This window comes from Cyprinodon variegatus, unplaced genomic scaffold (assembly GCF_000732505.1).
Source record: "Cyprinodon variegatus isolate N-32 unplaced genomic scaffold, C_variegatus-1.0 Scaffold246, whole genome shotgun sequence".
Classification (NCBI taxonomy): domain Eukaryota; kingdom Metazoa; phylum Chordata; class Actinopteri; order Cyprinodontiformes; family Cyprinodontidae; genus Cyprinodon; species Cyprinodon variegatus.
In genome coordinates this window covers 967,035-990,381 of record NW_015150699.1, presented here as the reverse complement: position 1 = coordinate 990,381, position 23,347 = coordinate 967,035, and the positions used below count along the sequence as shown (strand labels likewise).

Sequence of the window (23,347 nt, the reverse complement as noted above, 5' to 3'; positions counted from 1 at the left end):
TATATATATATATATATATATATATATATATATATATATATATTGTCTAAGCAAGGCCCTTGCTGACTGAAATCTGGAAAAAATCTTAATTACAAACAGTTGGATTATGGATTAAAACTATCCAGACTGAAATTAGACAACACTGGGAGAGAAGTATTTAACTAAATTTGCAAATATTAAAAACAAAAAAATAAGTAAATAACCCTAGTACTCATTTGACATTTTGTCAAAATTGACGCTGGTTGAATATCACATTTAAGTAGTTATATCTCAGGAAAGTGTCCTGCTATCTCCTTTCACACTTTGATGATATCAGTAGATTTGTGAAAAGTCCTCTGCTCTGTTCGCGCCAACACTGACCAATAGGCGAAGTCGTGTTAAGAACTCGTGATTCCCACCTTAGAGTGTTGTGAATTGTCATTGGTCGAGAGCTGTTGTGGTCCCGCCCACCTCGCCTCGTGTGTTTGTTTCGCGCGAGTTGCCTGCTGTCGAGCTGCAGAGCTTTAGCTGTATGCTAGGTAGTGAGGGCTGGATTAGGGGGGACTATTCCTTTCGGAATATATCAGGAAAGCAGCTAAGGCGGAATTCAAACGTGAGCACATGGCGAAGCAAAGTTCACTCTTCAACTTTTTCACCAAGTCTCCACCACCGGTCTCTAAGGCAAAGCCGACGCCTTCCCCGGCCGAGGCGGACTCCGTGGAGAAGTCCAACTCTTCTCCTAAAGAAGAAGCCAGACAGACTCAGAACCAGCAGCAGCAGCAGCCGAGCAGAAACAGCAAAGTGAAACAGAACAGTGGCTCCAAGTCGGTAAGCGGAGGATTCAAGAAACTGTTCGGAGACAAGGCCGCTAAACCGGAGGAGAGGTAGGTTTTCATTTTACCCTGGAATCCTGGTGACACTCAACACCCTCAGACCAAAACTTTGAAACATTTTTACATTTTTACATGTAGATTAATTGGCATTGTAGAAAAAACACGACAAGATAATCAACATTTTTCCCATAGCATGGTAAGCTAGCAGCCCTGCAAAACATCATCACCTCCAAGTTTGGTCTAAAAAAAAAAAAAAGCTTTTTAGTTTATGGTGTCTTAGTGTCAACATCCACCTGCAGCTATTTCAAGATAATGCAAAACTCACATTAAACTATTACCGATTAGAGATATCAAATAAGTCCTTATTGTTTATTTTGTAAACTGTTAACAATCTAAAGCTGTATTTGATGCTTTGAAGGGCCAGATAATTGACAAAGTTAAAGTCAAAGCATACAAATTGTTGTAGTTTATTCATATTTTCTAACCACCTCTGTTAGCCGATCATCTGTAATAAAGGTGTACATTAGCAGGGGTCACAATAAGTACATTGAAGAGAGAAAGTATTCTTATTTAACTCCATGAGGTGGGCTGTACCTGTCATGCAAAGGATTGTGGGTACCCGTATAGCTCCTTATCTCAGATAGGAACAATCTTTTCAAGATGGTTAAACATAAATACTGCCCTCTGCATCATTGTCTGCCATGGCTGGTGTTTTTCTAGCCGCTTCTTCATAACAAGACCCAGAATAGTGACCTTTGTCGGTTATTTATGGTGTTCACACACAGGTCGCATTTGCAAAGATCAGATTCGTATCTGATTCAGGACCACATAGCCAAGTGGCCTGTGTCGCATTGGAAAAAGTCGGATCTCTGTTGTTCAGACAGCCAGGAACATATCAGATCCAGGTCGCATATGGGCCAAAAAATCGGATTTGAGTCACTTCAGGCTGAAGTGTGAACAGGGCCTAAAAACTGATTGTTCCTGGGTTTAAATGTTTGTTTTTTTTGGCCAATGTGAAAGGGGTAAAAGTAGTTTTTTTTGCTCATAATCTGCACAGTGACAGCCGCTTTTCTTTTTTTTTTTCGTGGCCTTGAAACATCTTCCAGTGAAAAGTTTTTGTCTCTAAAGATGACAGGATTAAGGTGTTTAGCCATGTCAAGATGTGCTTAGAGACCAAAGAACACTCTCCAGTTGTCAACATGTTGGTGGTAGCATCCTACTGTTAGTGTCATTAAAACAAACATCTGGGTGCAGCATGGTTATAATATTTGATTTTTACAACATGCCAAATGACATGTGTAGTTGTACTTATAAGCCCGGATGGCTAATCCACAATAAATAAAACCTCTGCTGTTGATTCTTTATTAAAACATCATAATCCTTTAAACAGGGATAAAAACAGTTGAATTATAAAAAAAATAAATGGTGTTATGAAAATGAAAGCTGCTGCTGATATCGATTATTTTTTAAATTGATTTATCCAGCAATTATTTCTTGATTTTATTTTTTTTTCATTGATGCCTCAATGAACAATTTTTGAATTTAAGAAAAGGAAAACATTTGACACACATTTTTAATGAATAGCTAAAACGCGTAAGAAAACTATGCTGGAAAATGCTACTTGAGGAGCTGTGGTAGGGCATTTTTACTGAAAAAATTGTTTCTTTCATGAAATTGCAATATATATATTTTTTCAGTTTTGTCTTTAATTATTGCTCTGTGTTTTCTTTAAAAAATAGATTTAGGGTGTGTATGCACCAGTTACTGATAATTCAATTACTTGGTTAATAATTATTTTAGTAATCCATTAATTTGATTAATTGTTTTATCTCTAATGTAAATGTTTGACCAGATCTGTATGCAGGATAATCTTACTTGTTCTGTGATTCCTCATCTTTCTCTTCGGCAGCCTAAAATGCCCGTTTGCTGCTGGAGCCCTAGTGTGGGCCAAACTGGAAGGACACCCCTGGTGGCCGTGCATGGTGGTTCCTCAACCCCTGACTGGCCAGCAAATGAGGGGCCGGGGTCGAGCTCAGCGCATACACGTTCATTTCTTTGATGAACCTCCAACCAGAGGATGGGTTAGCACCAAATACATTCGAGAGTACCAAGGTAGGCTACTGCTAACAGCTATTATTTTCTTCCAATGACATAATAGTTTTCTCTGAGTCATCCTGTGGGTAACACCTGTTGTCACTGTGTGGTCCAAAGGGTCCGACAGCAGCGACGTTAAACCTGGGGGGGTGTTCTTCAGTAGCAAGCCTGTGATTCGTCGCGCCATGGAGCTCGCTGATCAATTTATGTTCGACAGTCCTGAAAAAAGATTGAAGATGCCGCTCTGCACAGATCCGTCTGATGAGGAAGAGGATGAAGAAGAAATGGAGGTGAACATATATAGCTGCTCCCAAACATTGTGCAGGGCACTTTGGTTATGGGCTTTTAAATATGTATTATAACTATTTATACTATTTGTACACAAGCTATAAAAAGGTGGGGGCTAGTTGATGTACTTTGGAAACAAAATTGCAGTTTTTTTTGTGTCCCTATAAAGTGAACTCCTAATATCTAGATAAAAGTCAATTTTTAGTTTCAGGGGGGAAAAACACCCTTTTTAATGATATTTCAAACATTTTGTCATGGTTTAAGCTGATAATTTACCTCCCTACATCAGAAACCTTTAAACTGGTTGTCTTTTGAGTAAAAGCTTTTAGCCTTGAGCCACAAATCCAACAGTGTCCAAGTTTCACCCATGTGATGCTGGTTTATAGTGATTGAAAAATTGAACATGATCTCATTATACACTTCTCAAAAAAATAAAGGGAATATAACTTTGATCAAACTTGTGTGAAATCAAACTCTCCATTTAGGAAGCAGCACTGATTGACAATCAGTTTTGGTTCTGTTGTGCAGATGGAATAGACAATGGATAGAAATTGTTGATGAGCTCATCAGACCCCTAGTGAGACCATATGCTAGTGTGGTTGACCCTGGGTTCCTCCTAATGCAGGATGATGCTAAACCTCATGTGGCATGAGTGGGTTAGCAGTTCCTGCAAGATTAAGTTCCTTGAAGCTATGGACTAGCCCGTCCGTTCCTCAGACCTGAATCTGATTCGGCACGTCGAAGACATCGAGTCTCAATCCATCCACCAAGATCACATTGCACCACAGGCTGTCAAGGACTTAGCATATGCTGTAGTCCACGTCTGGGAGGAGATCCCTCAGGAGACCACCCGCCATTTAATCGGTGCCTTGGCGTTGTAGGGAGGTCATACACAATACTGAGCCCCATTTTGACCTGCTTTAAGGACACTACATCAAATTTGGATCACCTGTTGTGTAGTTTCCACTTTAATTTTATTTTGTGACTCCAAATCCAGGCCTCAATTGGCTAATACTTTGGATTTCTATAAATTTTTTTTTGTTATTTTTCTTGTCAGCACATTCAACTTTGTAAAGAACAAGGTATTTAGTGAGAGTATTTAATTTATTCAGATCTAGAATGTTTTATCAAAGTGTTCCCTTCATTTTTGAGCAGTGTATAATTTCAATCACACTGTGAAGCACTAGTACCACTGTAAGAAAAATACCCCTCCCCCTAAGCATGATGCTACCACTGCCATGCTTGATAATTGGGTTGAAAGCCTTAAAAGTCTTAAATACGTATGTCCATAGAGCTCAGACTTCCCCCTGTTTGAATTTAAGTTCACCTGACTGTGTTTGGTACATCTATATAGAATGTAGATGTTTTATTTTTGTCCAACACTTCGCTGTAGAGAAGGAAGCTGGTGATCCTGGAGCTTCCACTTTGTTTTTGTTTTTTAACTTCCTGGCCAAATTAAATATGTCTTAGAGGAACATTTTAAAATGACTAATTAATTCTAACATATTTAATGATTTTTTTATAGCTTGACAAGTCAACAGTAACTGATGAAGAGGTCAGTGACACAGAAGAACAGAAAAGCGAGGAAGTGAAGACACCCAAAGTGCGCCGGGATTTGTCACGTGCTTCCAAAGAGCAATCAAGCACAGCCAAGCGCCGGCGCATTGTTGTGGCCTCAGACAGCGACGGATCAGACGAAGAGTTCAAACCAGAGCATGCTGCATCTAGCAGCGAGGAAGAGGAGGAAGAGGCCACCGTGAGTAGTGAAGAGGAGAGGAGGAGCAGTCAGGAGTCCGAACCAGACAGCCCCATTAAGCCCGTGAAGCGCAAACGTCCTGCAGAGAAGTCCGTCAGTAAGAAAGCAAAGGCGCCTGCTACACCCTCTGCTGCTCCTAAACGAGCTCCGACTGCGATCACGGCGGACACCAAGTCCCGCTTGTCAGCCTTCTCAGCTCCTGACAGCTTTGAGAGCCAGACTAATGGATCGGGGGCCACAGGAGGCGCAACAGTCTGGGATCACGAGAAGCTGGAGTGGCTGCAGGATGGTAAAAGGAAAGATGGTAAAAGACGTCGTCAGAGTGAGGAGGACTATGATCCCACCACCCTGTATGTGCCTGAAGACTTTCTAAACAGAAACACTCCTGGTATGCGTCGCTGGTGGCAGCTAAAATCGGGGATGTTTGACACTGTGATTTTCTACAAGGTGGGGAAGTTTTATGAGCTGTACCACATGGATGCGGTGATCGGAGTCAACGAGCTGGGTCTGACGTTCATGAAAGGAACCTGGGCGCACTCTGGCTTCCCGGAAATTGGCTTTGCACGTTTCTCCGACGTGTTGGTGCAGAAAGGCTATAAGGTGGCCCGCGTGGAGCAGACGGAGACCCCTGAGATGATGGAGGCACGCTGCAAAACTATGGCCAAGCCCACCAAATATGACCGTGTGGTCAGAAGAGAAGTGTGCCGGATTATCACACGGGGAACCCAGACCTACAGCGTGTTGGACGGCGCTCCATCGGAGAGCCAGAGCAAGTTCCTTTTGAGTTTGAAGGAAAAGGCCGAAGATGAGAGCTCTGGTCGACATCGCACCTATGGCGTTTGCTTTGCAGACACGTCAGTGGGATATTTCCATATCGGTCAGTTTGCAGACGATCGCCACTGTTCCCGGCTGCGCACCTTGATCGCACACTTTCCTCCTGCTGAAGTTCTCTTTGAAAAGGGCAACCTGTCTGCGGAAACCCGCAAAATACTCAAGGCATCTCTGTCCTCTGCTCTGCAGGAAGGACTGAATGCAGGAACCCAGTTTTGGGACGCTCAGAAGACTCTTAAAAACCTCTCTGAGGAGAATTATTTCGACGAGGTAGCTGGAGAAGAATCCAAATGTTTCCTCCCTGCGCTTCTGAAGAGGATGACCTCAGAGAGCGACTCCCTGTGCCTAACGCCTAAGGAAGGTTATGAGTTGGCACTTTCTGCTCTAGGCGGCTGCATCTTCTACCTGAAGAAATGTCTGGTAGACAAAGAGTTGCTCTCCATGGCAAACTTTGAAGAATACGTCCCTGTTGACGTTGAATTGGAGAAAGCTGCTGGACCTGCCAGTTTTTTCTCCCAGACCCGTCAGCGTATGGTCCTGGATGGAGTCACCCTGGCAAACTTGGAAATCTTCCAGAACGGTTCAGGAGGAACAGAAGGGACACTGTTGGAGCGTTTGGACACTTGTTCCACTCCGTTTGGTAAGAGGCTGCTGAAACAGTGGCTCTGTGCTCCTCTGTGTAACCCCGCCTCCATCAGGGACAGACTGGATGCTGTGGAGGACCTGATGGGAGCTCAGGCTCAGGCCACCGAGGTCTCAGAAATGCTGAAAAAGCTTCCGGATCTGGAGCGTCTTCTTAGTAAAATTCACAGCATCGGTACTCCACTGAAAGGCCAGGACCACCCTGATTCCAGAGCGGTGCTGTACGAGGAGGTCACCTACAGCAAGCGCAAGATAGCCGACTTCCTTTCGGCACTGGAAGGTTTCAAAACCATGCAAGAGATCATTTCTGCTTTCGCCCCAGTTTTAGGTGACTTCCGCTCCACCCTGCTTCATCAGATTATCAGTGTGAAGACGGAAGAGAACGGGCTCTTCCCTGATCTCTCAGCAGAGCTGAAGCGCTGGGAAACTGCCTTTGACCACCAGAAGGCTCGTACAACAGGTGTCATAACCCCTAAAGCTGGCTTTGACCCTGAATATGACCAAGCTCTCACAGGAATCAAAAACTGCGAGCGGGACCTTCAGGACTACCTGGAGAGGCAGAAGAAGAGGCTGGGCTGTAAGAACATGGCCTACTGGGGGACCGGGCGGAACCGCTTCCAGATGGAGGTTCCCGACAGCGTTTCAGAGAGAAACATCCCAGAGGAGTACGAGGTGAAGTCCACAAAGAAAGGCTGGAAGCGTTACGTGACGAAGGAAAGCGAGCGGCTCTTCTCAGAGCTGCAGGGGTTTGAGGAGAAGAGAGATGCTGCCCTGAAGGACTGCATGAGGAGGCTCTTCTACAACTTTGACAAGAACTACAAAGACTGGAAGACTGGAGTGGAGTGCATGGCAGTGCTGGGTAAGAACGGTTTCAATCCAGAAAGTTATTCCTGCATTTCTCATTTTCCACATAGCTTTCAAATACATCTTTGAGGAAACGTTTTTCAGATTTTCTCTTATCGGTTTAAATTATGGGGTTTAAAATAACATTTGTCAAATAATGCAGCTCTAGCTTTACCAGAATTAGCTTAAAATGGGAAACTTGGTGGAAAGCCATTAATCAAAGCACATGGGAGTGATTGTAGCCGAATATTTGGATTCATTCTGTTCATTTTTCCCAGATGTGCTGCTGGCTTTATCCCGCTACAGTCTGGGAGGAGATGGGCCCATGACCAGACCCCAGGTGGTGCTTCCAGAGGAGGACGGCCGCAGCGCACCTTTCATCAACCTAACCGGATCTCGTCATCCATGTGTGACAAAGACTTTTTTCGGGGATGACTTCATTCCTAACGACATCTTCATCGGCTGCCCTGGGAATGGTGACAGTGATGGGCTGGAAGGTTGCGCCTCATGTGTCCTGGTTACGGGTCCAAACATGGGTGGAAAGTCGACTCTCATGCGACAGGTCTGCTTGAATATTTACACGGAATTTTGTTTATCATTTACCAACCTCTATTAATCCACTGTTTGTTTTTATTGCTTCTAGTGTGGACTTGTGATAATTCTAGCTCAGCTCGGATGCTATGTTCCAGCTGAAAGCCTCTGTTTTACTCCAGTCGATCGGGTTTTCACTCGACTGGGAGCCTCGGATCGGATCATGGCTGGTAATGTTTCCTCACATCATGCACATAAACATTATGGCCTGAGTGGACCCTTTGTAATCTAAGCTGCTGTGTCCCCTCTGTAGGTGAGAGCACCTTCTATGTGGAGCTCAGTGAGACAGCCAGCATATTGCACCATGCCACTAAGCATTCATTGGTGCTCCTTGATGAACTAGGTAAACTTTTCCACCATCATTCATGCTTAGTGGGCACAGTGTGGAGGCCCTCTCTGCAGTTTTCTCTGTCATGGTGTCATCGTGGTGAATCATTAGTCTGTGGCGTGTTGTAGGAAGGGGCACAGCCACATATGATGGCACAGCAATCGCCAGCGCTGTTGTGAAGGAGCTTGCTGAGAAGATCTGCTGCCGTACGCTCTTCTCCACACATTACCACTCCCTGGTGGAGGACTATGCAAACAATCCTGCTGTGCGACTGGGCCACATGGTAAGAATGAAAACGCTCAGTATTTCTCAGCACATGCTGACCAATGTTGTCATACTAATTGTTTTTGCCGTGCCTGTCTGCACTCGTTACTGTTTTTTTACATATAGAAAAATGTAAGATAAAAGGAAATCCTGAATGTTTCCATATATGTTTCAAGTGTAAAAAAAAAAAAATGTTAGTTCTAAATCAAAGATTTTTTATCAGCCATGGGTTTGACTTGACAAGCCATATTTAAAAGTAAAATGTAATGTTTTAGCTGGTTCCCAAAGTGTCTGAATTAAATCCAAAATCAGTAGAAGCACATTTTGACCACTCATTAATTTAATTTACAGTAAAATATTTATTAATTCATTGAATAAGTCATATTTAAATTTTCTGTGTACTGTTCCAACTTGTTCTTTGAAACATGATTCTGTCTTGTCATACTTTGGTCGCCTTTATTTTGACTCTCATATTTAGGATTTCAATCTCATAATTTTAGCTTTAAATTCATGCTGTACATTATTTCTCCCAAATATCACTAGACAGAATGGCATAAGCATGACTTTAAAATTTTCCATCAACTCTAAACAAAATAATTTCACAATTATGACTCATTTAATTGAAAATGTAAATGAGTCTAAAACGGAATGTCTTTTGATGAATATATGATAAAATATGCAAAATCGCATAGTTGTCACTTAGTTCCACATTTCCAGTAGAGAATAGGTTTTTAAACGTTAAAGTGAAGCAATAACCAATATCGTGGGGAGAAGTTTAACAGTTGGAGGCTTTATCTAGATTACAGAACAGCTGCATCCCCAATTTAGCCACAAACTGCTTCCTGAAACAGATGTTAGATGTTGTGAAATGCATGTTTGGGCTCTCGGCTTTCTCAGCACATCAGCCTGTGAATGACTTGATGTATTTTTTTTTATGGCTTTTAGGCATGCATGGTGGAGAATGAATGCGAGGATCCGAGTCAGGAAACAATTACATTCCTCTACAAGTTTATCAGCGGCGCTTGTCCAAAGAGTTATGGGTTCAACGCTGCTCGACTCGCCAACCTGCCAGAAGAGGTCATCCAGTCTGGGCACAGGAAGGCCAGAGAGTTTGAGAAAAGCACCATCAGCCTCAGACTCTTCAGGTATGTTTCCGTTTGCAACATATACTTAAGTTTGCTTTAAGCTGAAACTAATTTTTTTCTCTTGCTCTGCAGAAAACTCTGTCAGTTCGCTGAAGACGCTTCTCAGGACAAAACACGCTTCGGTTCACTTCTTCAACTGCTCAACACCCTGTAGTTATCTTGGAATTCTTACTGTTGCTGATTTTCTGTTCTTTTCAGTGCTTGGGAAAAAAAAACACTACTGCAATGATCTAATAAAGTTTATTCTTAAAAAATGACAATGTTTCATCTAGGAAATTAAACCCTTTTAATTCACACTAGCGCCTACATAACGGTTATTGAATACTTCACAATATATTAAGTCTAGATGTTTATGATACATGCATACATTTTCAGTCTGTATGAGAAATCCACAATCACCAGTACACATGAATGAAAGGAGAGGGAGGCAATGATAAACCATAAAGCGCTGTATATAGATACTTGTCTCAGCTTCTGTAGAGCAAAAGCTGTTCAATTCTCCAGCAATGTTGGAAAAAAAACAGAAAAATACAAATTTTGCTTTTACAAGACTTCTTGCGTTTGTTTATATAAAAACAGGCCTCTGAAAATAAAGACAAAGCAACTTTTCTCTAAACAGGAACAGACGTAAACTGTTAAACTTACATTTCCTATCAGATGTGTAATTATCACATCAGCAGCAATCATTTTACTTGGTCATAAGTTTTGGATTAAGCCTGTAATTTGAATGCCTGTAGGCTGATGTTTAACAAGACGAACGTAGAAAATAATATGCATAGAATCTGTAAAGCAGGCTGCAATACCACACCTGACTTTCCCCCCCTAACATGTTCCAACCAGTCTTGTCAAAGCACAATTCTGCATTGGTTTTTTCTGTTGCTACAACCAAGAGTCAACATTGCTGGAGAAAATGTTTAGTGTTTTCCTCTTTTTCTTGGATCTCTTTCACAGAAAGAAGTTAGATACTGCGACATGAGTATAGTTACAGCAATTGTGGGGAATAACAAAAAAAAAAAACACATTTAATAAAATAAAGACATTCAAGTACAGTAAGATTTTTGCATGAAAATACAAAACTACACAAAAGCATAAAATCAAATCTCAGTTTCTTAAGAAGGGGGAGGGGAGGCTGAAGTGCTAGGTCATTTTTTTCCCCCCGTCGTATGTTAAATACGAGCATGTCTGTCGCCGAAGTGGTGGAAGCATCTTTGAATGAGGGACCATTTCTTCCTGGATCTGTACATCACTGTAGGATCTTGTTCTTGCGTTTCATAAAGTAAGATGAGTGAAGGTGGCTTTTGTCCATCTCACCGTTGGTAACTTGCACTTTAACCCCACCCGCATACCCTGAGTCTGCTGCTCTCTGCTCCTCCTGTCTTTTTTTCAAGAAAAAAGCGAGGCATCCATCAGGCTTCTTTTTCCTCAACAATTTCCTGACCCACATTTTATTTTAGCTGTATTTGTTCTCTCAAAGTGAATATTATAGTTCAGGCTTGCTCTTTGCTGCACAACTAAAAGTATCTTGTGTTTAGACCCCAGGTCTAAGGCTCAGTTGTGCTGCAGCGTATTTGACTCTATAGGGGGAGCAGAGTCGTACAAAGTGTCCGTGTCATGAGTCGGCTCCCCAGCTAACGTGCATGGATTGGACAGCGTCCCTGCTCCACAGTCACAAAAGAACCTGCAAGAAGAAAAGTAATCAGATGTTTTGATTAAATCATGGAACATAAATACCTTGATTTTGACTAAATCAAAATAAATGGTGGTTTAATTTGTAAAAACACAGATTTGGTAGGTTAACCCTTTTATTGACTGCTTTAAACCAACTAAAAAAACATTGGAAATATTTATGAGGAATCAAGAAGTTAAAAAAAATTGATTGTTTAATTATCCTTAGATGTTTTGTGAAAAGAGAAATAAATGAAGGGGTTAAATATTAGAGGTTCCCGATTCTTTCCATAAATAAATGATGCATCCTGACTTTTGCTATTTGGACAGAATTTAACTCCCATGTACCAAATTACTCAACACACGTAGATATGCTCAAAAAGCTTTTAATAAACAGTATACTAACAAGTAAAAGCAGCCTGTTTGCTTTAACACAGTAGAATGAGTGATTAATACTGAACTACGCCTCATAGATAAAAAATGAGAAATTGCTTTTAAAGAGCCGGTCACAAACAGCTCTTATCCAGACCTGCAGGCAGAAGGCACTCAATTTTTTAAACCTATAAAACTGACCTAAATACAGCGTTTCTAAGACTCGTCATCTGGCTTGCCCACAGTTTTATATTTGGCAGAGACCTGATTAGAAAATAATGTTTGACAGCAAAGAAAAAAATACAGACTATAAAGGAGACATAGCAGAGGAACAACCTTAAACCTCACTGGATATTACTGGTATCTCAAATGAAAGAAAATATCTATCCTTTTCAACATTTTACCACCAATGTGATTACAAAAAACAAATGTGACAGCCATGCATAAAAATCCAGATTAATAAATGGATTTCAAACAAACTGATCTCAGTATGAACCCAGAACCAGTTAAAAGGACACCAGCGAAGAAACAGCATCATTAAAGAGCCCACATGTGAGGGGGAAAGGTCTAAAGCTATACAGATAAAAAAAAATAGAGCAAGAGCAAATTCTGAAAAGCTGAAAAAGACTACTACACACCAACCAACACATCCTATCCACATGTGACTATGGTGGTGGCAGCATTATGGTATGGGAACATCATTAGGGATAGGGAAGCTGGTCAGTGGCTGTAACATGTCCAGCCATGGCTATGTTTCCAACTTATACCAATAATGACCTGTTTTGGTCAGAAAATACTAACCTATCGTGTCTGATAAACTCCACATCATGTCCTTGGTGACACTTCTTGATGCAGTTCACGCAAATGGCATTGCGGTCTGTTGTGTTACAGGTATGACACCTGTGTGAACCAAAAATGAATCAACATAAGAGAGCAACAGCAAGGCCACAAGAGATTATTGTTGTACATGCGATGGAGGGTACCTGTAGAAATCGTGCATTGGGTAGCTGGTGTAACTTGAAATCTTGTACAGGCACTGACCTCTGCTCACAGCCTTTTCAATGGCATCCTGATTGTTTTGTATTTTATTATCTGGTGGTAGACAAAGAATACATTTAAACATGAATATTTAACTAGAAGCAGGAGATCGTAAAATATGCGATATGAAAGTACCTTTCATTGTAACATTGACACCAGACGCAAGAAACAATCCCCCAAAACGATTGTTGAAAATCTGATTGCCTTCTAGGGTTGCTGTAGCATGGTTAGTTATCTCAATACCTACAATTCAAGAACAAAACACAAGTTAAAACCGCAATTTGTAACCCAAAGTTACATTGAAGGACATTTGAAGTCCATTAAAAACACCTGTGCATGTGTTACCCACCTGCAGCGAAGCCATCAAATATCCTGTTTTTCCTCAGTGTGGGGTGACTGTTGGTGCTAATGAGAACACCTGCTTGGGCATTTCTGAAGATGTCGTTCTCTTCTAGCAAACCTTCGCAAAAGAAACGACTTTAGTTCAAAATGACTGCTGTAAAAAAATAAGTAGAATGAAGGTTTAGAATATTAACCAAAGTACCTCTTCCTCCATTGAAAATACAGATCCCTCCATCTCTCCCGTCGTGAATCTTATTTCTGCGCAGCGTGGGGTTGCTGTCGGTTTTGATCCACACTCCTGCCATTGCATTGTCAAAGATTTCATTGTCCTCAATGAATCCTAAACCTGAAAAACCAAAGATACTGATTCATTTCTGAAACACAAATTGAGTGGTTTAAACCAAGCACCAAATTAGTGATGTACAAATAATAAGAAATGCATTTTTGCTTCCCACCTGAGTTGTAAACCAAAATTCCCCCATTTTGGCCCCCCCAGATCTTGTTTCGTCTGATTTTAGGATTACTGCCAGTTCTGTCAAAAAGAAAAGGACATGAGTGATTTCTGAATTATTTCAGCACATATGGTGCAAGATTTGGTTTAAAATTTTCCAATATTATTGACTTTACTGCACAAACCTTATCTGAACCCCAGAGTACATGTGATTGTAGATATCATTGTCCTCTAGCACACCGTGGCCATTGTCATAGAAGTAGACCCCAACCTGTTTAAATAGTGGATATTGGAATTTAAAATGAAAGACAAAACTAATTTGATATGTTCCACATTTATACAGCAGAACAAGTCATTTTAAAAACCTTCAGGAAATGAGAGATTATTGCCAGCAACTTAATATCCATGTATAACAGATAAATCCACCGTGCTGTGATCTTACCTGCTTCCCACTGTGTATCCTGTTCCTCCTCAGTACTGGCATGCTGCCTGTTGTCACCCACACCCCTGCCAGAGTGTTACTGTACACCTCATTTTCCTCTATCACTCCCTGTCCTTTTTCATGCTGCAGTAAACACAAAGAGCATATGTCACCATTATGGTTTCAAGTTACAGTGTAAAACACGTAATAAAATTACTCTTAAAATGGAAGGAAATCAGCAAATAGGTTCACTGTGAACGCTGAATAGGATCCAAAGTTTTACCACATATATGCCGCCATGTTGACCGTCATGGATCTTGTTGTGCCGCACAATAGGACAACTATTGGTCCTGATCTGGATTCCTGCCAGGGCGTTGCCATAGATGTCGTTCCCTTCAATGAGGCCTCGGCCATCACCGAAAATGTAGACACCACCTTGGTTTCCGTTAAAAATGGCGTTACCCCTGTGTTTAGAAAGAAAAAAAGTACATCGGAGCATTTATGAAGAAATACTTTAAAGGAGAGCCCCTGCATGGAAGAAAGTCTAACCCCACTGACCTTATTGTGGGGTCGCTGTTTGAGGTGATCCACACCCCTGCAAAGTTATTTGCATAGATCTTGTTTTCAATGAACTGCCCACGGCCCTTTTCGTGCACATAGATGCCCCCAGTCTGACCGTGATGGATCTCACAGCGAACCACCGTGGGGTTGGCGTATGCCTTCACCTCAAAACCAGCTATTCGGTTTCTATGGATGTTGCAGCTCTCAAAGTAACCCTAAAAAAACATGAAGAAATACAAAATTACTGCACCTCCTGGGAAGATGAACAACTCCAAACAGCTCTGCTCCCTTACATTACATAGAGGAGCATTTAGTGTGAAACATGCTTTCAATCAAAGTAATCAGGAAGGAAATACAGTAGCAGAGTGAAATCGTTTGTTAAACTAAGTAACAGTGGGTGAATCTTACCATGCCGTGATCGAACGTGAAAACACCGACATCTCTGCCATGATGGATGTGATTCCTCCTGATTATTGGGTTGCCGTGGTTTTTTACCCAAATCCCAGCCAAAGCGTTGTTTGAGATCTCATTGTCCTCGTAGATCCCCTAAAGAAATGGTATGCATACAGTCTGATGATAGTTCCTTTAAATATGTAAAACACAAAAACTATAATAATATTGCAGCATGTATGCCAGGGGTTATAAATCACTGAGATGGATATTATGGAGGTTTTAGCCCTGAGGATGGACGCTCATGATTTTCTGTTTAAGTATCAGAATCAGACAATTTATCGTATTAGAAAGAGCATCCCATCCTATCCCACATTTTTGTCATTCATAGACAGAAACCAATGAAAAAGCCTGATTAGTACATCTTCAAATACGAGATCACTGACTATACTTTACCTGCGCATGATCGGTGATGTAAAGACCAACGTTTTCACAGTCACTGATGTTGCAGTGTTTTATTGTGGGACAAGCCCCCTGACCACTGACACACACAGCTGACCCAACTGGAACAGAAAGACGAAAACCTTATGTCAACATATAAAGAATGAAAAGGAAGTACGAAAACTAAACATTGCAGATATAAATTGTTAGAAATGTACAGGTGAAGTAGGAATGGGAAACTATAGAAACTTCGACACACTTCATCTTGAATTATAATGAAAAATCTCCTCCCATCCGTCTTCCTGAAGGCCTTTATGATGACATAGCAAAGGAGCCCAGAGATTAGGGGATTTTTACCTGTACATGCGCTACGAATGATGCAGTGGTCAATGATGGGGCTGCAGTTGACTGTAATCTCCAAGCAGTGGTGCGCGTTGTGGTGCTGGGCAGATTTATCGTCAGGGTTGAACTGCAGCACAGACAAAAATTAAGGGATAAGTACCGAAAATATGAAAAACAAAATGCAGCTAACATGTCACATACTATGTTCTTACCCTGATTGTCATAAATCCAACGTAAGCATCTTCAGAGCCTTCCATGAAAACAAAGGTGGAGTCTCTGGTGTTCTCAATGATGACTTTCTCTGCAACCTTTCCAGGAGCTATAAAATGAATCGTTCAAGTTCAATACATGGAGACACAATTTGTTTAAAATGTAGCTGTAAAATAGATTCAAGAAACACTTACCAGCTCCAATCATGGTGATGGGGGATTCAATATAGATCCACTCATCTGTGTAAATACCAGAATGCACAAATATCAAGCCGTCAAAATGAGGCTCCTGACCTCCTCCGAGTGCATCTTCAATGGTGTCATAATACTGAAAAACAAAACCAAACAAATGAGTTCTACATTTATTAATAATAAATTAAAAGCCCTAAGAATAAATAGGGTTGGGCAGTTTACTTACAAACATGTTATCTCTCCCTTTGTATCTGGCAGGATTACTGTAGAAGTGTTCTGCAAAGCCTGGCTTAACGTGGGCACCTTTATACTAAAAAAGTGAAACAATATAAAAAAAATAAAAAACCAAGCAAACATTTAAACTGGAAAAATTATAGTTTCAAACTCAAATAAAAAGGGATTTAAACTTAATTGGTTCTGCTTCATTGTGACAACAGCATGACAGTGATGATGACATGTTGCATGATTATTTTATACAAAAGAAAAAGTGAATTCCTACACGAGAGTCAAGGTTTTAACAGAATTATATTTACATTAATATACACAAGAGTTTTGAGAAAAACATAATGAAGTTATCCTAGACAGTCTGGAAAGGTCGGGTCTTTAATTTAAATCTTTGGTGTGAAAAAAAGCAACAGGAATTTGTCTATTTTTTTTAATAAAGAACACATATTTACAAATTTTTTACACATATCTATATGAATATAAAACTCTTATATTCATGATAAAAACTTGAAGTTAAGATTTAACAGAACGATATTTTGTTTTAAGCCCCTGAATGTATGCATAATAAACTGTTTTGGATTTTAGAAGAATTTTAATTCAAGTTAACCTGAACCTATGGTCTTTAAATAGACTAGGGTTATGATGTGACTTATCTCAACATTTTAGGTTCTGCTATTAAAACAGAAAGTTCAGATATTGTGAATTTGGAAACTGCAATTTACTGAACATGAATGATAATACAAGAGCTTTACTCTAAAACTCTGAAAATCTAAGACTAGTTTCTGCATCAGGCATTTTCAAGGCTTGCAGAACCTACAGATAAGACTGCTTCCAAAGTACCTCAAAGGGAAAATTTCTGAGGGGGAAACAAAATTGGAAGTAAAAAGAAGAAAAAAAATGTTGAAAACCTACTACATTTTTTTGTTAGTTTTCTCATACAATTGAATAAAAAAAGCTAAATATATAGCATTTTGATGAGATAAAACAGGGCTCAAACAAGGGCTTTAGCTAAGAAACATTTCAACAAATGCAGCCCCTTTTAATTTAGTTTCGAAGTAAAACAAAAAATTACTCGATGTTACAAAAATGTTATAAAAAGAGTCCTCACCAGTTGCTGAAAACTCTCCTTCCATGGGTTTGGCTGGTCATGTTCTTCCGGATTTATCTGGTAAAACTTTCCTGCCTCCGGATGCATCATAGGTCGAGTGTATTCGAAAACCTCCATGTACAGTCTCTTCCTGAAATGTTAAAACACCTCATCAGTAAATCCTCATCCCGCACATTTTTCTTTTACACAGACATTTACGACAGTTGAATGTCTATTTATTGTGATCATTAAAGCATTTTGTAACTTCACAGAAACAACTGAAACAAAATCGTTCAAAACAAATTACCTGCCTGATAAATGTTTTATTAACATTCTAAGATCAAAATAGCTTATGGATCATTTTGAACTCTCTCCAACTAAGATAAATTTAGCCACTTGGAATAATGGAGATCATCCTATATGTAAAAGAAACATATCTTAGCAACCAGCATTAGATTTTAGTTCAAACATGGTAGCTTTAGTTTTAGTCTGTTTAGTTCTCTTTTACATCACTAAGTCTTACCAGAGGATGGGGTCATTGGCCAGCTCACTGAAGCGCTTGCACACACAAGCTGCACGGCACAAATCCTGCTCCAGCAGGTATGAGAAGATCTTCAGCACCACCTCATCTGGAAGCTTCTCTTGCAAATACTGTTCTGCTGGAGCAGCTGGGGAAACAATGATCACAGCATTTGAGCATAAAGTTTTTATGGGAACAGATTCTGAATGAACTGACTCAAACATCACACTAAAAGCAAGTTTCTGTAATGCATACATTCAATGACCTGGTATGGGGGAACAAATAAAAATAAATCTATTAAAACCAAGTGTGTGCATAATGATAGGAGCTGACAGTTCAATACAACAAGAATATGTCAACAGAAAACATTTATTTCAAGTCATTTAGCTAGAACAGCTGTGAGACTCCAACTGTCCCAAGAACCAGACTTCATAGGTTCCTAGTCTGCAAGCTTAATGCAGTACTGCATGTTTAACCCAAAAAGATCCCCAGGGTCGCCATTTCAAATCTTTTATATTATAACGGAGAATACTTTTTTTTTTTTACTCTCTTATGTGATGAAACATCTACATGTAGATCATGAGAGTTATTCTGGTTTAATATGCTTTTGCAATCTGTCAGATTTCAAGAAACCAACTGGATCAAATGGGGACCAGCATCATTGGGATCAAGTCATACGAAAAGGACACTATTAAATATACAATTAAGTTAAATGTTATAAGCCAAAATTCAAAATTTCACTGAAAGGAACTGATGCATAATGATTTAACCATAAAACGCAAAACATGGAAGTAGGAAGAGAAGAAACAAGTCTGCATGTTTGTTTCACCGCAAAATAACTTGAGATGATAGAATTAGGTGAAAAAAAAAAAAAAAAAAAAAAAAAAAAACACAATTATTTGATATTTGATCAATCTCTTAACAACCAACTCCTATGAGCTTTTAATGCCCACAGTATATTATTTGGCTAATTGCTCAATAGGCCTGTTATAATAACAACTTTTGCAGGATTATAAATTGTCCCAGATATTGTGCGATTAAGGATAACATGTCATTTGGTTTGAATGCAAAGTTCTTCCACACAGCACTGCGCTAAGGAAACTATAAAAGGAGAGGAGAGTGGAGACTAACGCAAACAAGTGAAACCTTTAGGCATCTATACTTCCCTCTCTGTCAGTAGAAAGAGAGGGAGACGCAGGGAAAACAATCAAAGCTGCAGTTGAAATTGATCTTCTTTAAATGCATCTTGTGATAAATTCTTATCATTCAATTAATTGATTTATTGTTTAATGTGACAAGCCTATGAATCCCTGTGATGATGAATCCACCTGAGAAAAGATGGAAGACAAAAAAAAAAAAATGTGTTTACCTGGTAAATCGGGACCCTTTCCTGAAACTCTGGGGCGTTTAGGTCGGTGTCCAAAGTTTTCTGTTGTTGAAGTGGAGGCACCCTGTGAACAGAGGAGGTCAGCGGAAATCTCTCATTTTCAAGTGGAATTTTCCTTAGAAGCAAATCTTTTCAGCCATACATTTTTGCCAATGCCTTAGAAAGACCAGCGTACCTCCATGTTTGTCTTTGTGGGACACACCGTTCTCTTAGGTAGAGACTTTCTTCTAAGTTGGTAGGGACTATTCTGAGCTCCTGGACCAGATTCTTCTGCAACCATTTCTGCAGGAATGTCCTCATCTACGATTAGTAGACGAGGGGGAAAATGCTAGTAATTAAATCAACACAAACAAAAAAAAAAAAAACACAAATTTATCAGCAAGATAAGGGAAAAAAACCTTGGTTCATCTGAATTTTAAGCTCCTTAGAAAGTGAGTTTCTCATCGATCACTAAACAAAATTACATGAGGCATTTTCTTTTGCAGCTCAAAATGTATAATCTATAATTACAGGAATAAATGTAAATGTAAGAAAAAAACTAAATTGTGTTTTCAGAGGACTAACTAATTAACTTACCCTCTGAATTAACTGTTAAAACTATATTACAAGCCTGTAGAAATACTTTGATTGCATAAGTAATACATTAAGGACCTGGACCACACACACGAGAAGCCAAGGTTGGAATCAGTAAAGTTACATTGTCCTTTTAGGACCTAAGAATAAGCTAATTAAATATCTTATCAAGAGGGGCCCTAATCAACAAAATAAACCAACCAAAGCATTTTAAGATTAGGTTTCCCATGCCGTTTTAAAAACAAAATGCACACTTCCAGTGCAAGTTGTCTGAGAAATACTGTTTGAGGGGTAACCATAACTAACAGCTTTTGTTACATGTTACAACTAAATGACCATCTCTGATTGATGAGAAGCAGGTAAAAAAGAAATAGGCTTCAATAAATATTGGTGAAATTCTGTTTGATTCAATCTATGCAATCTCTTTTTTGAATTCCTTGGGAGGAAAAAAAACATCTTTCAAATTCAAGATTGGCAGCAAAGAACTAAAAAACAAGAAATGAAAAGTTCATCTGTATGAGCCTGAAAAAAGTCTGGAGCAATAACCAGTTATTGCTAATAAGCGGTAACAACATTCTCAGGTTAATAAGCAACGTAATAAAGGCAGTTTTAAGTGTTAAGATTCAGCTGGGAAATATATATTACTACTATTTTACAACAACAATATTTTTGTATTTATGGGATTTAATAATCCATCACATTCCGATTGTAAATTAACAATCCACTTTTAAGGATAACATCTATTTACTTACAACCTGAAAAACTAAATTGAAATAATTAATGGGATTGTTTTTACTTAGATAAACTAAAATTATAAATCTATCAAAAACTGTGGGATTTTACGATAACACATTCAAAAATGTAAAACTGTTATTATAGACAAAACACTGCTAAATAAGATTACTGCCATATAGTCTGTGGTTTGTAGAAATGCTTTAGCAGCTACATAATGAAAGATTTTATCAAAATTTAAAACCTATCTTTATCATTTCCTGCATTAGTGTGTATTTATATTTATATATATATATATATATATATATATATATATATATATATGCACAAAATGAGCAAATCCCTTAACATTTTTGGTTGGTATCAGCGAGTTTAAACCCCATATGTATTTTGTTTATTTTAAAAAAGTAAATTAGTCTATTTTGGCATAATTTTATTAGATAAACATCGGAATAGACTTGTCACTCAAATCAAAGAATACCTGGTTTTTAAAGAGTTATACTTTCAAAACTGTATAAATTTGCCATCACATCACACAGTCCCTGCATTTCAAATCCATTTTACTGAGGTGAAAGATAAGATTGAGAAAAATGCATTTGCCCCTTTCTCTACTGTCCACTGCTGCTCAGTTGGTTGAAAGGTGCCTAAACATTTGAACACGAATGACAAATTAATGTGAAGCTAATTGTTCCGTTTATAAACTTGATGTTTTTCATTGATAACTACTGTTTTGAAACTGCACTAAATAGTATGCAAATATGGCAAGGGCTAAAAACTATAAGAATCTAACAGTATCTGTTTATGCCAATATAAACACTTTGATGATGAATTGAGTTTCTTTTACAATAGTAGGAATTAGTTGCCATTTTGCATGTTGACTAAGCTGCAATGCCAGGTCATTATAATAACATAATGTCAAACTGGCCCATACATATCTTAGTTTGGATTAATAACTTTTACAAAGGTATATCTCCTTCTGACTGCATTCCAGTTGACATTTGAGATCAAATATTTCACTATGCCCTAGTGGGCAAATAACGTCAAAATGAATTCAGACATATATATAAAACCAGTAAATTGGCCCTAAGAAATAGGCTGTGACACAACAAGTACCAGTAAATACTTCTACATATGAGTAATGTTTACGTTTAGACATTGAGATCCCTCATACTTCACCGTTTAATGTCAGCCACAATGCTAAAACCTCAATGGGGTTTCTCCTACAGAAATCAGTCACAATGTCGAGCAGCACAATCGACACTGACATTTCAAAATCGCAGAGGCTAAAAAGACAGGGGCGTTTTTAGGAGGAAATGACAGCCGGAGGTACTAAAGTACTCATAAAGCAGCGCCCAAACACTCCAATCATAACAACTAAGTAGCACGGGCTACATTCAATTAGCTTGCTACGGCAACTAGCAAAACCCTTTAATGCGCCCTTCCTGGCGTTTGTCAACAGTCATTCTGCTACAGTCTGTACGTTTGGTTATACAAAAATTAAACATGTGTTATTTTACCTGAATAAAATAATATCAACGGTATTTGATAAACCAGGCAGAAGACGTGTCGACTCGTATAAAATCAAACAAAACAAAGCGCGGCCTAAATGGTAGCTACAAACACAGAAGCCTCGACCTTTCCTGAGTAAAGCACCCCGACCGAGAATGCTGCGCTGCGTTCACACTGAACAATGCTTTTCCTCTTTTAACTTAAAAAACATACGAAAATATCAAACATTTTGTAGATAAGGTAAGAAAAGGACCAGATATGTGAATTTCACAAGCTTCTAAGCAGAGCTAATATAAGTTAAAGCAAAAATTACCTCTTTCCTGGTGGTTCCTATCGGGCTGCACCGGGCGCGGCCTTGATACTCGCCTAGGTCTTCTGTTCACGTTACTTGCTCTGACGGAGTTCATTTGGGGTGTTGGTAATCTGGAGAAAATGTCGAAGCTTTCACGACAGAAGAGGCGACGCAGAGTACGCCGTCTATGTCTTTTTCTTGAGCATCAGACGAGCTGCCATCTTCCACCGCGGCTCGAGAGGACCGTATCGCTGTATAGCTCGCCGTTCGCCCGCACTGGTGTTACGTCTGGCCCCGTTCCACTGTAGCAGGAGGAGCCATAGCAGACAGCGGCGGTTCGTCAGGCCTCCTGCGTACAACGCTCACCTTTTAAATGCCTTTTGCGTTGACGGCGCTCGATTTGAGATACTCTTAACTTTCTTCAATCTTAAACATAATTTCTAAAAGTATGCAAAGTATTTCCTTCACTTACAGCAGGGCTTTATTTACATAAGCCTAAAAATGATCTTGGTAAAGCTCACTATAATATAAACCACTGAACCTAAGTAAGTCATAAATTATATTGATTTTTATCAAATGACAAAAAAATCTCAACATTCTTTATTTATTAGATACATTTCTGTTTAGTTTTATGACTTTTGTACAGTGACCCAGAGGTGTTAACACTAATACAAAAGCCGCCAAACAAATATAAAAGCCGTAACACATTGTGGCTTTTATATTTCCGTTGTGGCTTTTGTATTTGTGTTGCAGCTTTTGTAATCGTGTTGCGGCTTTTGTATTTGTGTTGCGTCTTTTGTAATCGTGTTGCGGCTTTTGTATTTGTGTTGCGGCTTTTGTATTTGTGTTGCTGCTTTTGTATTTGTGTTGCTGCTTTTGTAATTGTGTTGCTGCTTTTGTAATTGTGTTGCGGCTTTTGTAATTGTGTTGTGGCTTTTGTAATTGTGTTGCAGGTTTTGTAATCGTGTTGCGGCTTTTGTAATCGTGTTGCGGCTTTTGTAATC

At 39.4% G+C, this 23,347-nt stretch overlaps 2 protein-coding genes across 3 annotated transcripts; one reads left to right on the top strand and one right to left on the bottom strand.

The window, feature by feature from the left end:
- The first annotated feature begins 468 nt into the window (after positions 1–468).
- msh6 (mutS homolog 6) lies at positions 469–9,799 on the top strand. Its single transcript, XM_015381989.1, has 10 exons — positions 469–863; positions 2,722–2,924; positions 3,024–3,196; positions 4,720–7,282; positions 7,545–7,828; positions 7,910–8,027; positions 8,111–8,200; positions 8,314–8,468; positions 9,395–9,594; positions 9,667–9,799. Exons 1-10 carry the CDS (start codon positions 601–603, stop codon positions 9,746–9,748), a joined length of 4,131 nt encoding a protein of 1,376 aa, XP_015237475.1. The 5' UTR covers positions 469–600; the 3' UTR covers positions 9,749–9,799.
- Positions 9,800–10,302: 503 nt separating this feature from the next.
- On the bottom strand, positions 10,303–22,644 carry fbxo11 (F-box protein 11). Of its 2 annotated transcripts, none has more exons than XM_015381990.1 (22): positions 22,365–22,644; positions 19,413–19,537; positions 19,220–19,301; positions 17,854–17,998; positions 17,352–17,481; positions 16,245–16,328; positions 16,022–16,154; positions 15,830–15,936; positions 15,633–15,744; positions 15,291–15,397; positions 14,853–14,990; positions 14,442–14,659; positions 14,167–14,347; positions 13,905–14,027; positions 13,648–13,733; positions 13,467–13,543; positions 13,214–13,357; positions 13,019–13,129; positions 12,805–12,912; positions 12,615–12,723; positions 12,433–12,531; positions 10,303–11,272 (listed from the first exon to the last, which is right to left on the bottom strand). In XM_015381990.1, the coding sequence occupies exons 1-22, from the start codon at positions 22,456–22,458 to the stop codon at positions 11,143–11,145; spliced, it is 2,643 nt and encodes an 880-aa protein (XP_015237476.1). In that variant the 5' UTR covers positions 22,459–22,644; the 3' UTR covers positions 10,303–11,142. The 2 variants fall into 2 exon arrangements, with proteins under 2 accessions (XP_015237476.1, XP_015237477.1); XM_015381991.1 differs by having other exon boundaries at positions 19,413–19,565; positions 22,365–22,641.
- Positions 22,645–23,347: the final 703 nt, after the last annotated feature.

What these genes read in the sequence shown, in the direction of transcription:
- msh6 (XM_015381989.1), top strand. Translation starts at nt 601, where the DNA reads ATGGCGAAGCAAAGTTCACTCTTCAACTTTTTCACCAAGTCTCCACCA. An exon ending in GCCGCTAAACCGGAGGAGAG is followed by an intron (nt 864 to 2,721) that starts GTAGGTTTTCAT and finishes TCTCTTCGGCAG; the next exon opens with CCTAAAATGCCCGTTTGCTG. An exon ending in CTCGGATCGGATCATGGCTG is followed by an intron (nt 8,028 to 8,110) that starts GTAATGTTTCCT and finishes TCCCCTCTGTAG; the next exon opens with GTGAGAGCACCTTCTATGTG.
- fbxo11 (XM_015381990.1), bottom strand. Translation starts at nt 22,458, where the DNA reads ATGAACTCCGTCAGAGCAAGTAACGTGAACAGAAGACCTAGGCGAGTA. An exon ending in AACAGCGACCCCACAATAAG is followed by an intron (nt 14,348 to 14,441) that starts GTCAGTGGGGTT and finishes TTCTAAACACAG; the next exon opens with GGGTAACGCCATTTTTAACG. An exon ending in TACTCTGGGGTTCAGATAAG is followed by an intron (nt 13,544 to 13,647) that starts GTTTGTGCAGTA and finishes TCTTTTTGACAG; the next exon opens with AACTGGCAGTAATCCTAAAA.